Raw genomic sequence first — 15,000 nt, 5'->3', positions numbered from 1 at the left:
ATATTCTATATTTTATATATATATATATATATATATATATATATATTATATATATATATTCTACATAGTATAGTGTATATATGTTATATATAATATATATACTAAAATTATATTCTCGGTTATAATATATATATTCTATATATATATATATATATATATATATATATATATATTCTATATAGTATAGTATATATGTTATATATACTATATATACTAAAATTATATTCTCGATTATAATATATATATTCTATATTATATATATATATAGTATACATATGTTATATATACTATATATACTAAAATTATATTCTCGATTATAATATATATATTCTATATTATATATATATATAGTATACATATGTTATATATACTATATATACTAAAATTATATTCTCGATTATAATATATATAATATATATATATATATATATATATATATATATATATATATAATTTTATTATAGATTATACTATATGTATTATAGTATATTCCATATAGATATTATATAATAACATAGATCATACTATATGTATTATGGCAAATTACATATATGATATCATATTATAATCGTATATATATATTATAGTGTATTACATATAATAAAATTATAGATCGTACTATATATATTATAGTATGTTACATATATGATAAAATTATATTATAGATCGTACTATATATATTGTAGTATATTACATACTGTATATATATATATATATATATATATTACATATAATATAATTATAGATCGTACTTTATATGTATTATAGTATGTTACATATGATAAAATTATATTATAGATCTTACTATATATACTTTAGTATATTACATACTGTATATATATATATTACATATAATATAATTATAGATCGTACTATATATATTATAGTATGTTACATTTATGATAAAATCATATTATATATCGTACTATATATATTATAGTATATTACATATAATTATAGATCATAATATATATATATATTATAGTATATTACATATATGATAAATTTATATTGTAAATTGTACTATATGTATTATAGTATATTATATATATACTAGCTGTGCCCAGCCACGCGTTGCTGTGGCAAAGTGGTGGTATTGGTTAAAAATTGTTGTGTGATTTTTATTTGATGTTATTTGCATTTTTAAATTAATTTTATTGTAAGTTATATTTTTATTTATTAAATTTTATTATTTTCTTGTAGTATTTTTAGTTATTTTCTGTTATTATAGTATTTTATTGTATTAATTTTTAGTGTTTTTTATTCTTTTTTATTGGGTTGCTGGGAGACCAAGTTGGAGGAGCTTAGCCTTCTAACTGGCAGCAATTGGATAAAAGCAATTATTCCTCTCCCTCTAATTAGGACTTTATTTTCCTTTTCTTTTTGTTGTATCAACCTAGAGGCGTGGATGATGGGTTGTGTTGTCAAATTTCGAGGTTGGGGGGCCTGTAGTTTTGTTGTTTTGTGGGTCGCCGTGATGCCATCACTCTTTTATATATATATATATATATATATATATATATATATATATATATAATATTTATTATTATTATATTATATGGGATCTGGTTACATGAAACCCTCGAGGCGCTTACGTACTTGAGATCCCACAGCCGTTCTTCTATTTCACGCCGTCCGTCTGGTCAAGAGAAGAAAAAAAAGGTTGTTCTGTTTTAGTCACTGAAGTATTATATAATGTTAATATTGGATGAATATATGGATAGATTTAAAGGCTGACCTGAGGCATGTCTTTTAGGAAGTCGGGGAGTTGGAATTCCCCTTTATGGACCTGCAGAAGGGGAAAAATAGAATAAAATAAATCCCAATTGAAGTTCGGACTGCGACCCGGAGCGGACGCCTCCCCCGCCTCCTCCTTCCCCCGCCGCCTCCTTCCCCGCCTGCGCCTCCTCCTGGGCCTTACCCTAGAGCAGAATCAGTACAAAAAAAACCGCACTACAAACTAGAGCCGGATCAGTACAAGAAAGCCGCACTACAAACTAGAGCAGAATCAGTACAAGAAAGCCGCACTACAAACTAGAGCAGAATCGGTACAAGAAAGCCGCACTACAAACTAGAGCCGGATCTGTACAAGAAAGCCGCACTACAAACTAGAGCAGAATCGGTACAAGAAAACCGCACTACAAACTAGAGCCGGATCTGTACAAGAAAGCCGCACTACAAACTAGAGCAGAATCGGTACAAGAAAACCGCACTACAAACTAGAACAGAATCAGTACAAGAAAACCGCACTACAAACTAGAGCAGATCCAGTACAAGAAAACCGCACTACAAACTAGAGCAGATCCAGTATAAGAAAGCCGCACTACAAACTAGAGCAGAATCAGTACAAGAAAGCCGCACTACAAACTAGAGCAGAATCAGTACAAGAAAGCCGCACTACAAACTAGAGCAGAATCAGTACAAGAAAACCGCACTACAAACTAGAGTAGAATCAGTACAAGAAAGCCGCACTACAAACTAGAGCAGAATCCGTACAAGAAACCCACACTACAAACTAGAGCAGAATCAGTACAAGAAAACCGCACTACAAACTAGAGCAGAATCAGTACAAGAAAACCGCACTACAAACTAGAGCAGATCCAGTACAAGAAAACCGCACTACAAACTAGAGCAGATCCAGTACAAGAAAACCGCACTACAAACTAGAGCAGATCCAGTATAAGAAAGCCGCACTACAAACTAGAGCAGAATCAGTACAAGAAAGCCGCACTACAAACTAGAGCAGAATCAGTACAAGAAAGCCGCACTACAAACTAGAGCAGAATCAGTACAAGAAAACCGCACTACAAACTAGAGTAGAATCAGTACAAGAAAGCCGCACTACAAACTAGAGCAGAATCCGTACAAGAAACCCACACTACAAACTAGAGCAGAATCAGTACAAGAAAACCGCACTACAAACTAGAGCAGAATCAGTACAAGAAAACCGCACCACAAACTAGGGCAGAATCAGTACAAGAAAACCGCACTACAAACTAGAGCAGAATCAGTACAAGAAAACCTCACTACAAACTAGAGCAGAATCAGTACAAGAAAGCCGCACTACAAACTAGAGCAGAATCGGTACAAGAAAGCCACACTACAAACTAGAGCAGAATCGGTACAAGAAAGCCGCACTACAAACTAGAGCAGATCCAGTACAAGAAAACCGCACTACAAACTAGAGCAGATCCAGTACAAGAAAACTGCACTACAAACTAGAGCAGAATCAGTACAAGAAAGCCGCACTACAAACTAGAGCAGAATCGGTACAAGAAAGCCGCACTACAAACTAGAGCAGAATCAGTACAAGAAAGCCGCACTACAAACTAGAGCAGAATCAGTACAAGAAAACCGCACTACAAACTAGAGCAGAATCAGTACAAGAAAGCCGCACTACAAACTAGAGCAGAACCAGTACAATAATAATAACCCTCCCTCCCCGCCTCCGCCTGCGCCTCCTCCTGGGCCTTACCCTGCGTGTGTTCTCGAGGACGTTGGGGTCGGGCTTCCCGTAGTTGGGGGGGTTGGCGTAGGGGTCGTAGCCCAGCTTGGCCAGCATGGGGGCGATGACCGGCATGTCGCGCAGGACGTCCGGGGGGATCTGGCCCACCCACTTGCTCAGCGCCGCCACGTTCACCGGCTTCACCACCTGGTCCGTGGAGCGCTCCACCCTGCGGGAGAGAGAGAGAGACACCGTCCGGTCCGACCCACGGCCCCTCCACGGGGGGGGGGGGGGTGGAGACACCAAAGGGGGGGCTCTCAACACAAGGGACCCCCCCACAGGATGACCCCAAAGGCCACTCAGTCCGACAAATAAGAAAGAGAGAGAGAGAGGGGGGGTGATAGACAGACAGACAGATTGATTGATAGATAGATAGACAGACTGACTGATTGATTGATAGACAGACAGATTGATAGATAGATAGACAGACTGATTGATTGATAGACTGATCAATAGATAGATAGATAGATAGATAGATAGATAGATAGATAGATAGATAGATACATTGATTGGCAGATAGATAAACAGGCTGACTGATAGATGGATAGACAGACTGACTGATTGATTGATTGATAGACAGACAGATTGATAGATAGATAGACAGACTGATTGATTGATAGACTGATCAATAGATAGATAGATAGATAGATAGATAGATAGATAGATAGATACATTGATTGGCAGATAGATAAACAGGCTGACTGATAGATAGATAGACAGACTGACTGATTGATTGATTGATAGACAGACAGATTGATAGATAGATAGACAGACTGATTGATTGATAGACTGATCAATAGATAGATAGATAGATAGATAGATAGATAGATAGATAGATACATTGATTGGCAGATAGATAAACAGGCTGATTGATAGATGGATAGACAGACTGATAGATTGATTGATAGACAGACAGATTGATAGATAGATAGACAGACTGATTGATAGACTGATCAATAGATAGATAGATAGATAGATAGATAGATAGATAGATACATTGATTGGCAGATAGATAAACAGGCTGACTGATAGATGGATAGACAGACTGATAGATTGATTGATAGACAGACAGATTGATAGATAGATAGACAGACTGATTGATAGACTGATCAATAGATAGATAGATAGATAGATAGATACATTGATTGGCAGATAGATAAACAGGCTGACTGATAGATGGATAGACAGACTGATTGATTGATAGACAGACAGATAGATAGATAGACAGACTGATTGATTGATAGACTGATCAATAGATAGATAGATAGATAGATACATTGATTGGCAGATAGATAAACAGGCTGACTGATAGATGGATAGACAGACTGATAGATTGATTGATAGACAGACAGATTGATAGATAGACAGACTGAGTGATTGATAGACTGATCAATAGATAGATAGATAGATAGATAGATACATTGATTGGCAGATAGATAAACAGGCTGACTGATAGATGGATAGACAGACTGATAGATTGATTGATAGACAGACAGATTGATAGATAGACAGACTGAGTGATTGATTGATAGACTGATCAATAGATAGATAGATAGATAGATAGATAGATAGATAGATAGATAGATACATTGATTGGCAGATAGATAAACAGGCTGACTGATAGATGGATAGACAGACTGACTGATTGATTGATAGACAGACAGATTGATAGATAGATAGACAGACTGATTGATTGATAGACTGATCAATAGATAGATAGATAGATAGATAGATACATTGATTGGCAGATAGATAAACAGGCTGACTGATAGATGGATAGACAGACTGATAGATTGATTGGTAGATTGATTTAGGGTTGTTGTATGTCTTTCGGGCTGTGTGGCCATGTTCCAGAAGCATTCTCTCCTGACGTTTCGCCCACATCTATGGCAGGCATCCTCAGAGGTGGTGAGGTCTATGGAGAAAACTAAGCAAAGAGGTTAATATATATCTGTGGAAAGTCTAGGGTGAGAGAGGTCAGTGTGAATGTTGCGTAGTTAATCATTGATTGATTGATTGATTGATTGATTTAGATAGACTGATGATAGATTGATTGACAGATAGATAGATAGATAGATAGATAGATAGATAGATAGATAGATAGATAGATAGATAGATACATTGATTGACTGGCAGATAGATAGATGAACAGACTGATTGATACAGATGATAGATTGATTGATTGATTGATAGACTGATTGATACATACATATATACATACATTGGCAGATAAACAGACTGATTGATAGACTGATCGATAGATACATACATACATACATACATACATTGATTGGCAGATAAACAGACTGATTGACTGATAGATGGATAGACAGACTGATAGACTGATAGATTGATTGATATAGATGAAAGATAGATAGATAGATTGACTGGCAGATAGATAGATAGACTGATTGATAGATAGACTGATCGATAGATAGATAGATACATACATTGATTGACAGATAAACATAGTGATTGACTGATAGATGGATAGACAGATTGATAGACTGATAGACTGATTGATATAGATGATAGATAGATACATTGATTGACTGGCAGATAGATAGATAGATAGATAGATAGATAGATAGATAGATAGATAGATAGATAGATAGACCGATTGATAGACTGATAGATAGATAGACAGATAGATAGATAGATAGATACAGTAGAGTCTCACTTATCCAACACTCGCTTATCCAACGTTCTGGATTATCCAAGCCATTTTTGTAGTCAATGTGTTCAATAAATCATGATATTTTGGTGCTAAATTCGTAAATACAGTAATTACTACATAGCATTACTGCGTATTGAACTACTTTTTCTGTCCAATTTGTTGTCTAACATGATGTTTTGGTGCTTCATTTGTAAAATCATAACCTAATTTGATGTTTAATAGGCTTTTCCTTAATCCCTCCTTATTATCCAACATATTCGCTTATCCAAGCCACCACAGGGGACCCCAAAGGCCATCCAGTCCCACAAATAACTGCTCTCTCATTTATACTTTCACTATGTCTAGAGTGTTAAATTTTAAGTATTATTATTATTATTTATTAAATAAGAGAGAGAGAGAGAGAGAGGTGATAGACAGACAGACTGATTGAGTCTGAGTCCCTTCGGGTGAGAAGGGCGGGATATAAATGTGAGAAATGATTGATTGATTGACAGACTGATTGATAGATAGACAGATACATACATACATACATACATAGATTGACTGGAAGATAGATAGATAAACAGACTGATTGACTGATAGATTGATTGACTGATATAGATAGATAGATACTGATTGATAGACTGGCAGATAGATAGATAAACAGACTGATAGATGGATAGACAGACTGATAGATAGATTGACCGATATAGATAGACTGATTGATTGATTGATAGATTGATTGACTGATAGATAGATAAATAGACTGATAGATGGATAGACAGACTGATAGACTGGTTAATTGATTGATTGATTGATTGACTGATGGATAGATAGATACATTGATTGACTGGCAGATAGATAAACAGACTGATTGACTGATAGATTGATTGACTGATATAGATAGACTGATTGATTGATAGATTGATTGATTGACTGATAGATAGATAAATAGACTGATAGATGGATAGACAGACTGATAGACTGATTGACTGATATAGGTAGACTGATAGACTGATTAATTGATTGATTGATTGATTGATTGACTGATAGATAGATAGATAGATAGATAGATAGATAGATAGATAGATAGATACATTGATTGACTGGCAGATAGATAAACAGACTGATTGACTGATAGATGGATAGACAGACTGATTGACTGACAGATAGATAGACAGACAGACAGACGGATTGATAGACTGACTGATTGACAGACAGACAGACAGATAGATACATTGATTGACTCATAGATGGATAGACAGACTGATTGATTGATAGATAGATAGATAGATTGACTGGCAGATAGATAGATAAATAAGATTGCTTGACTGATAGATAGATAGACAGACTGATAGATTGATTGACTGACAGATAGACAGACTGACTGACTGATAGATAGATTGACTGATAGATAGTTGATAGATAGATAGATAGGCTGATTGATTGATTGATCAACAGACTTATTGACTGATAGATGGATAGACAGACTGATAAGACTGATAGACTCACTGATAGACTGATGGAATGATTGATAGACAGACAGACTGGTTGACTGATTGGTTGACTGACAGACAGACAGACTGACTGATAGACAGATTGACTGATAGATAGATAGATAGATAGATAGATAGATAGATAGATAGATAGACTGATAGACAGACAGACAGACAGACGGATTGACAGACTGATAGATTGACTGATTGACAGACAGACAGACAGACAGATACATTGATTGACTGATAGATGGATACACAGACTGATAGATAGATAGATAGATAGATAGATAGATAGATTGATTGACTGGCAGATATATAGATAAATAGAGTGTTTGACTGATAGATCGATAGACAGACTGATAGATTGATTGACTGACAGATAGACAGACAGACTGACTGACTGATAGATTAACTGATTGATAGATAGATAGATAGATAGATAGATAGATAGATAGATAGATAGATAGATAGGCTGATTGATTGATTGATTGATTGACAGACTGATGGAATGATTGATAGACAGACTGGTTGACTGATTGGTTGATTGACAGATAGACAGACAGACAGACTGACTGATAGATTGACAGATAGATTGATTGACTGATAGATGGATAGACAGACTAATAGATAGATAGATAGATAGATAGATAGATAGGCAGATATATAGATAAATAAGAGTGTTTGACTGATAGATCGATAGACAGACTGATAGATAGATTGACTGACAGATAGATAGATAGACAGACTGACTGATAGATAGATTGACTGATAGATAGACACAGATATAGACTGATAGGCTGATTGATTGATTCACAGACTGACTGACTGATAGATGGATAGACAGACTGATAGATTGATAGATAGATAGACAGATAGGCAGATATATAGATAAATAAGAGTGTTTGACTGATAGATCGATAGACAGACTGATAGTTTGATTGACTGGCAGATAGATAGATAGACAGACTGACTGACTGACTGATAGATTGACTGATAGATAGATATAGACTGATAGGCTGATTGATTGATTGATTGATTGATTCACAGACTGATTGACTGATTCACTGATAGACTGATGGAATGATTGATAGACAGACAGACAGACTGATTGACTGATTGGTTGACTGACAGATAGATAGACAGACTGACTGACTGACAGACAGATTGACTGATAGATAGATAGATTGACTGATAGATGGATAGATAGATAGATAGATAGATAGATAGATAGATAGATAGATAGATACATTGATTGACTGGCAGATATATAGATAAATAGAGTGTTTGACTGATAGATAGATCGATAGACAGACTGATAGATTGATTGACTGACAGACAGATAGATAGACAGACAGACTGACTGATAGATTGATAGATAGATAGATAGATAGATAGATAGATAGATAGACAGACTGATAGGCTGATTGATTGATTGATTCACAGACTGATTGACTGATAGATGGATAGACAGATAGATAGATAGATAGATAGATAGATAGATAGATAGATAGATAGATAGATAGATAGATAGATAGATACATTGATTGACTGGCAGATATATAGATAAATAGAGTGTTTGACTGATAGATCGATAGACAGACTGATAGATTGATTGACTGACAGACAGATAGATAGACAGACAGACTGACTGATAGATTGACTGATAGATTGACTGATAGATAGATAGATAGATAGATAGATAGATAGATAGATAGACAGACTGATAGGCTGATTGATTGATTGATTCACAGACTGATTGACTGATAGATGGATAGATAGATAGATAGATAGATAGATAGATAGATAGATTGATTGATTGACTGGCAGATATATAGATAAATAGAGTGTTTGACTGATAGATCGATAGACAGACTGATAGATTGATTGACTGACAGACAGATAGATAGACAGACAGACTGACTGATAGATTGACTGATAGATTGACTGATAGATAGATAGATAGACAGACAGACTGATAGGCTGATTGATTGATTGATTCACAGACTGATTGGCTGATAGATGGATAGACAGACTGATTGACTGATAGACTGATGGAATGATTGATAGACAGACAGACTGGTTGACTGACTGATAGATAGATTGACTGACTGACTGACTGATAAATAGATGGACTCCGAGACCTCAAAGGGAGAGGTCCGGATGCCTCCCTGGTCCTGGTTCCCGGGCAGGCTGATCCCAGAAGGGCAGTTGGTTCTCGCAGAAGCAGAGGCAGCAGGAGGACATTTTTGCTCCCTGGCTTCAGGTAGGATTTGGCTAAGATTTGGCTAAGATTTTAAACTGAGTGTGGGCTTGGCTCCTGGTCCTGGTTCCCGGGCAGGCTGATCCCAGAAGGGCAGTTGGTTCTTGCAGAAGCAGAGGCAGCAGGAGGACATTTTTGCTCCCCGGCTTCAGGTAGGATTTGGCTAAGATTTGGCTAAGATTTTAAACTGAGTGTGGGCTTGGCTCCTGGTCCTGGTTCCCGGGCAGGGGGGAGAAGGGAGGGAGCGGGATCCGGGCCAAGAAGAAGGCAAGGACCCCGTTCTCCGCAGCTGGTTCCCATCAAGGGTCCGGGAAAGCGCCAGAGGGAAACATTCCCCGAGTCTCTGGCCCGCTTCCTTCCTCGCTGACGTCCAGGAAACGCCAAGGCCGAGGGGGGCACAGCGGGTTCCAAGGCTCCCAAGCCAAACGGGAGGGAATCTCTCCGAGGAGGAGGACGAGGAGGAGGTTGTATTTTTAATAATAATATTGAGCATTAGTGTGATTATAAAATATCCTGAGCCCCGGCCGCATCTCCTTCCGACAATAGTAACAACACCAACGAGAACGACAACCAGCCCAGGCTCATCTCCAACCTGGCTAAGCCAATGGAAAGCATCCGGTGGGATGAAGATGTCAACAATAATAATAATAACAATGAGAATAATAATAAATAGTACATTCTAAGCCCCGGCTAGATCTCTCCTCCCTGGCTAAGATGGACAGCGGGAAACAGCCAGCGGGATTCAGATTTCCTTAACAACAACAATAATTCCTGGAACATAGACATACAGCCCCAAAGACTCACAGCAATCCCATGATGATGATGATGATGATGATGATAATAATAATACTTGGACGCACTTCGAGAAGGAAACCCCTCCAATGAGATGTGACTCTGCCCGAGTATCTACTATAATAATAATAGTAATGCTCTGACGGGATGTGGATTTCCTTAATAATAATAATAATAATGGATAATAATATAGGAATCCCTCTTTCTCTCTCCTCTGTGACTCTGTCCAAGTATCCATAATAATAATAATAATACTCCGACGGGATGCAGATTTCCATAATAATAATAATAATAATGAACAATAATAATAATATATAGGAATCCCTCTTTCTCTCTCCTCTGTGACTCTGTCCGAGCACCCACAATAACAACAATAACCCGAGTGCTAGTGCCGGCGGAGGGGCTCACTTGGAGAGGGAGACTGTATCCATAATAATAATAATAATAATAATAATATAGGATAATAATAATAATATAGGATAATAATAATAATAATAATAATAATAATAATAATATAGGAATCCCTCTTTCTCTCTCCCCTGTGACTCTGTCCGAGCACCCACAATAATAATAATAGTAATGCTCTGATGGGATGCAAATTTCCATAATAATAATAATAATAATATATAGGAATCCCTCTTTCTCTCTCCCCTGTCACTCTGTCCGAGCACCCATAATAATAATAATAATAATAATAATAATAATAATAATAATAATATAGGATAATAATAATAATACATAGGAATCCCTCTTTCTCTCTCCCCTGTGACTCTGTCCGAGTATCCATAATAATAATAATAATAATAATAATAATAATAATAATAATAATAATAATAATATAGGATAATAATAATAATACATAGGAATCCCTCTTTCTCTCTCCCCTGTGACTCTGTCCGGGTATCCATAATAATAATAATAATAATAATCATAATAATATAGGATAATAATAATAATACATAGGAATCCCTCTTTCTCTCTCCCCTGTGACTCTGTCCGAGTATCCATAATAATAATAATAATAATAATAATAATATAGGATAATAATAATACATAGGAATCCCTCTTTCTCTCTCCCCTGTGACTCTGTCCGAGTATCCATAATAATAATAATAATAATAATAATAATAATATAGGATAATAATAATAATACATAGGAATCCCTCTTTCTCTCTACCCTGTGACTCTGTCCGAGTATCCATAATAATAATAATAATAATAATAATAATAATAATAATAATAATAATAATATAGGATAATAATAATAATAAATAGGAATCCCTCTTTCTCTATCCCCTGTGACTCTGTCCGAGCAACACTAACAATGACAATAACCCGAGTGCCAGTGCGGTTGGAGGGGCTCACTTGGAGAGGGAGACTGTATCCATAATAATAATAATAATAATAATAATAATAATAATAATAATAATAATAATACATAGGAATCCCTCTTTCTCTCTCCCCTGTGACTCTGTCCGAGTATCCATAATAATAATAATAATAATAATAATAATATAGGATAATAATAATAATACATAGGAATCCCTCTTTCTCTCTCCCCTGTGACTCTGTCCGAGTATCCATAATAATAATAATAATAATAATAATAATAATAATATAGGATAATAATAATAATAATACATAGGAATCCCTCTTTCTCTCTCCCCTGTGACTCTGTCCGAGTATCCATAATAATAATAATAATAATAATAATAATAATAATAATAATAATAATAATATAGGATAATAATAATAATACATAGGAATCCCTCTATCTCTCTCCCCTGTGACTCTGTCCGAGCAACACTAACAATGACAATAACCCGAGTGCCAGTGCGGTCGGAGGGGCTCACTTGGAGAGGGAGACTGTATCCATAATAACAATAATAATAATAATAATAATAATATAGGAATCCCTCTTTCTCTCTCCCCTGTGACTCTGTCTGAGTATCCATAATAATAATAATAATAATAATAATAATAATAATAATAATAATAATAATATAGGATAATAATAATAATAATACATAGGAATCCCTCTTTCTCTCTCCCCTGTGACTCTGTCCGAGCATCCATATTATTATTATTATCAGGAGCTTGGAGAGGAAGACTGTATCCATAATAATAATAATAATAATAATAATAATATAGGATAATAATAATAATACATAGGAATCCCTCTTTCTCTCTCCCCTGTGACTCTGTCCGAGCATCCATATTATTATTATTATCAGGAGCTTGGAGAGGAAGACTGTATCCATAATAATAATAATAATAATAATAATAATAATAATAATAATAATAATAATAATATAGGATAATAATAATAATACATAGGAATCCCTCTTTCTCTCTCCCCTGTGACTCTGTCCGAGTATCCATAATAATAATAATAATAATAATAATAATAATAATAATAATATAGGATAATAATAATAATACATAGGAATCCCTCTTTCTCTCTCCCCTGTGACTCTGTCCGAGTATCCATAATAATAATAATAATAATAATAATATAGGATAATAATAATAATAATACATAGGAATCCCTCTTTCTCTCTCCCCTGTGACTCTGTCCGAGTATCCATAATAATAATAATAATAATAATAATAATAATAATAATAATATAGGATAATAATAATAATACATAGGAATCCCTCTTTCTCTCTCCCCTGTGACTCTGTCCGAGCATCCATATTATTATTATTATCAGGAGCTTGGAGAGGAAGACTGTATCCATAATAATAATAATAATAATAATATAGGATAATAATAATAATAATACATAGGAATCCCTCTTTCTCTCTCCCCTGTGACTCTGTCCGAGCATCCATATTATTATTATTATCAGGAGCTTGGAGAGGAAGACTGTATCCATAATAATAATAATAATAATAATAATATAGGATAATAATAATAATACATAGGAATCCCTCTTTCTCTCTCCCCTGTGACTCTGTCCGAGCATCCATATTATTATTATTATCAGGAGCTTGGAGAGGAAGACTGTATCCATAATAATAATAATAATAATAATAATAATAATAATAATAATAATATAGGATAATAATAATAATACATAGGAATCCCTCTTTCTCTCTCCCCTGTGACTCTGTCCGAGCATCCATATTATTATTATTATCAGGAGCTTGGAGAGGAAGACTGTATCCATAATAATAATAATAATAATAATAATAATATAGGATAATAATAATAATACATAGGAATCCCTCTTTCTCTCTCCCCTGTGACTCTGTCCGAGCATCCATATTATTATTATTATCAGGAGCTTGGAGAGGAAGACTGTATCCATAATAATAATAATAATAATAATAATAATAATAATAATAATAATAATATAGGATAATAATAATAATAATACATAGGAATCCCTCTTTCTCTCTCCCCTGTGACTCTGTCCGAGCATCCATATTATTATTATTATCAGGAGCTTGGAGAGGAAGACTGTATCCATAATAATAATAATAATAATAATAATAATAATAATATAGGATAATAATAATAATACATAGGAATCCCTCTTTCTCTCTCCCCTGTGACTCTGTCCGAGCAACACTAACAATGACAATAACCCGAGTGCCAGTGCGGTCGGAGTGGCTCACTTGGAGAGGGAGACTCCTCCGGCCTTGCCGATCATGTCCTCGTGGTGGAGGACGGCGGGGTGCCAGGGCAGGCCCAGGAAGCGGAGCAGGGCGCGCAGCCAGGTCTCGGGGTGGAGGACCAGCTGCTCGTAGGGCACGGCCATGCACCGGCGGGGGCCGGCCTCCAGGCACTGCCCGTGCATGGTCTCGATGGCCCGGTTCCACTTGGCCAGGCAGTCCCGGTAGCTGCCGAGGTCGAAGCCGGCGATGGTGACCTTGCGGGAGATCATGGAGTGGACGGCGGCCCGCCCGTCGCGCACCATGAGCAGGAACTTGGCTCGGGGGAAGAGGCGGGCCAGGTAGGCCAGGGACTTGAGGGCGAAGGGGTCCTTGTTGCAGAGGAAGGGGGCCGGCTCCCCGTGGCGCACGATGACCTCCAGCAGGAAGGCCCGCACGGCCGCGTCCAGCACCGCCTCCGTCACCCCCGCCTCGTCCAGACGCGCCTTCTCCTTCCCCGAGCGCGCCCACATCTGCTTGGCCGCCAGCAGCCGCGGGATCACCCGCGTCTCCTCCCCGCACCGCACCGCCGGGTGGGCGTCCAGCATGGCCCGCATCAGCGTGGTCCCGCTCCGGGGCACGCCCCCCACGAAGATCAGCGGGGTGTCCTTCCCGTACGAGGGCGGCG

General features: G+C 36.4%; 1 protein-coding gene across 2 annotated transcripts in view; it reads right to left on the bottom strand.

Annotated features, from left to right (window-relative positions):
* Positions 1-1,599: 1,599 nt before the first annotated feature.
* The window catches only part of tpst1 (tyrosylprotein sulfotransferase 1), a 23,253-nt gene continuing 9,852 nt past the window's right edge, over positions 1,600-15,000 (bottom strand). For both annotated transcript variants that reach the window (XM_062959598.1, XM_062959597.1), the window contains exons 2-5: positions 14,337-15,000; positions 3,476-3,674; positions 1,739-1,789; positions 1,600-1,639 (exon numbers count right to left, since the gene is read on the bottom strand). The exon at positions 14,337-15,000 is cut by the window's right edge and continues 246 nt beyond it. In XM_062959598.1, coding sequence (XP_062815668.1) covers positions 1,622-1,639; positions 1,739-1,789; positions 3,476-3,674; positions 14,337-15,000 — 932 coding nt within the window. In that variant the 3' untranslated portion in view covers positions 1,600-1,621. The remainder of the gene's footprint in view (positions 1,640-1,738; positions 1,790-3,475; positions 3,675-14,336) is intronic.

This window comes from Anolis carolinensis, unplaced genomic scaffold (genome assembly GCF_035594765.1).
Source record: "Anolis carolinensis isolate JA03-04 unplaced genomic scaffold, rAnoCar3.1.pri scaffold_7, whole genome shotgun sequence".
Lineage (NCBI taxonomy): Eukaryota > Metazoa > Chordata > Lepidosauria > Squamata > Dactyloidae > Anolis > Anolis carolinensis.
The sequence above is the reverse complement of the archived record's forward strand: the minus strand, read 5'-3'. Positions and strand labels throughout refer to the sequence as shown.